The sequence below is a fragment of the Pinus tabuliformis genome, chromosome 1_1, assembly GCF_031772625.1.
Source record: "Pinus tabuliformis cultivar Carrire ecotype Pingquan chromosome 1_1, CPIR1, whole genome shotgun sequence".
Lineage (NCBI taxonomy): Eukaryota > Viridiplantae > Streptophyta > Pinopsida > Pinales > Pinaceae > Pinus > Pinus tabuliformis.
In genome coordinates this window covers 551,517,792-551,519,815 of record NC_142297.1, presented here as the reverse complement: position 1 = coordinate 551,519,815, position 2,024 = coordinate 551,517,792, and the positions used below count along the sequence as shown (strand labels likewise).

Genomic DNA, 2,024 nt, shown 5'->3' with positions numbered 1-2,024 from the left:
TTTCATGATCTATATATCTTAGATTTTGATTAACCAGAGTTATCATGATTTTTGAGAACTATTTTTATAAATGTAAAACGCCAAATGTACTTTCAAACATACAGTATCCTGCAAATTTTCCACTTTTGTTTATAAAACAAGTATAGGTAAAAATTTTGTTTTTATGTTCAGGATGAAAAAAAAAGACATGATCCATGATCAAGTATATGTACACTCTTTTTCCTTGTATAAAAGAAAGCTTCCTTTTCTAAAAAATATATATATCTATATATATATAATGACACATACAAATACTATTCCAATTCCGAATTGATATCTTCATTATTCAGCTGAGTATTACAATGTAGGCCACCTTGAAACATTAACTACTATGACAGAGAAGTAATAATTCAAACCGTAGTGAGCATCTAAGTACGTTATATGTTCTAAAGCTCGTAGAAATATACAGGATTAACTTGTATTAAGGATTACAGGATTAACTTGTATCATTCCGTTTCTCAGATCCTAGACAATAGCGGGTGGCTGCGGTCCATGTCATCCCACCCTGAAAGATGGCGTTGAAGTAACCCCTTTTTGTGTAAGCTTTCGACGGTGTCAGCTACACTCTTTATCAGAGGTGTAAATGAGAAATTTAAATCCTTTAGCTTCTGGTTAGAAAACTCATATGGCTGCTTCCTTACATTTATCTGGTCTGAACACCTGCGTGAATGATGGTGCAGAGAATTACAGCGTTTATTTTGCTTGATTCGTGTATATATATATAATTTGAAAATAAATATATTAAAATATATATTATGCAAAAGGGCTGTGGGTGCGTACTCGGTAGGGAGGGGACAGCGTGGGCACAGTTTGGCCAACATGTCGACGAGGTCTCCTCGGTGTATGTTGCATTCTGCGCATATATATCTGTGGCCGCTGGCTGAGGGCGTTTCATACACTAAAATATGAGCCTCTGCAACGTCTCTCACGTCCACATATACCTGAGTTAAGTTCGCATACGTCTTCGCTGACCCTGGCATCGATCTTCGTCGATTAAATCGATAATCGTGTAACTATATATATATGTATAACTAACTAGGATAGAAAGCTTTACCTACCTGTCAAGTATTTCATAATATGAGCAGTGCCAACGTCCATGGTGGGCTTCAAATTCGGACCTAAAACCATCCCAGGAATCAACACTACCAGCTCTAAATTCAATTTCTTGGCTAGCTCCCATGCCGATCTCTCTGCCAAGGTTTTTGCATAGCAATACCAGTTCAGCAATTAATGAACAAAACCAAGTAATACAGTTAGCCCAAATCCATACGATCCAACTTGATATTTCTATATATATTGAGAGTAGTGTATTAATCCAGAGAAAGTAATAAATACACTGGTCTGTATGCAGTAATCCAAATTGCTCCAGCAATCCTCATCGACTATGGCAAATGGGTTTCTGTGAGGGTCCAGGTAAACAGCACCGATAGAAGACGTAAAAACTACGCGCTTCACGCCCATTTCTGCGGAAACCTCCATCATATTCTTCGTTCCTTTCACCGCTGGCGCTATTACCTCTTCCTGCATATAATTACATCCATCATGTACGGACCTAAGCCCATCAGTGGACTACAATAGTTAACAATATCTAACAGCCAAATGGCCACAAGACTAATACAGTTGCTTGCCGCCATTTTAAACTACAACTAAATTGATGGGCGCTAACTAAATATATTGGAATTGCAAGGTCTAGAGGTTATAAAATAATTAATTACGGGGTTATTGCTCATACCGGTAGCCACATGAAATACACCATGGCAGCCTCGGATGACTACTACTAAGCTCTGGTAATCGAGTGTTGGGTATTTTTGATGGGGAAAATATCAAAAACCAAATAAACAAACACACAGAGGCAATGCTCTGTTTTACCTCCACAGGATCTTTTTGTACACAAACAACTTAAAAAAAAATTCACAGAGAGACAGAGTATTTCACCGCCATAAAAACATTCTATTCATTAAAACCTGATGCAAAGATTTACCATT

The 2,024-nt window shown here is 37.4% G+C and overlaps 1 protein-coding gene across 1 annotated transcript; it reads right to left on the bottom strand.

The window, feature by feature from the left end:
* Positions 1 to 243: 243 nt before the first annotated feature.
* On the bottom strand, positions 244 to 1,666 carry LOC149214322 (cinnamoyl-CoA reductase 1-like). The gene is made up of 4 exons (XM_089390877.1): positions 1,375 to 1,666; positions 1,098 to 1,260; positions 820 to 1,012; positions 244 to 699 (listed from the first exon to the last, which is right to left on the bottom strand). The coding sequence occupies exons 1-4, from the start codon at positions 1,564 to 1,566 to the stop codon at positions 498 to 500; spliced, it is 750 nt and encodes a 249-aa protein (XP_089247003.1). The 5' UTR covers positions 1,567 to 1,666; the 3' UTR covers positions 244 to 497.
* Positions 1,667 to 2,024: the final 358 nt, after the last annotated feature.

What these genes read in the sequence shown, in the direction of transcription:
- LOC149214322 (XM_089390877.1), bottom strand. Translation starts at nt 1,566, where the DNA reads ATGCAGGAAGAGGTAATAGCGCCAGCGGTGAAAGGAACGAAGAATATG. An exon ending in ATTACTGCATACAGACCAGT is followed by an intron (nt 1,261 to 1,374) that starts GTATTTATTACT and finishes CATTAATTGCTG; the next exon opens with AACTGGTATTGCTATGCAAA. An exon ending in CGCTGTCCCCTCCCTACCGA is followed by an intron (nt 700 to 819) that starts GTACGCACCCAC and finishes TCATTCACGCAG; the next exon opens with GTGTTCAGACCAGATAAATG.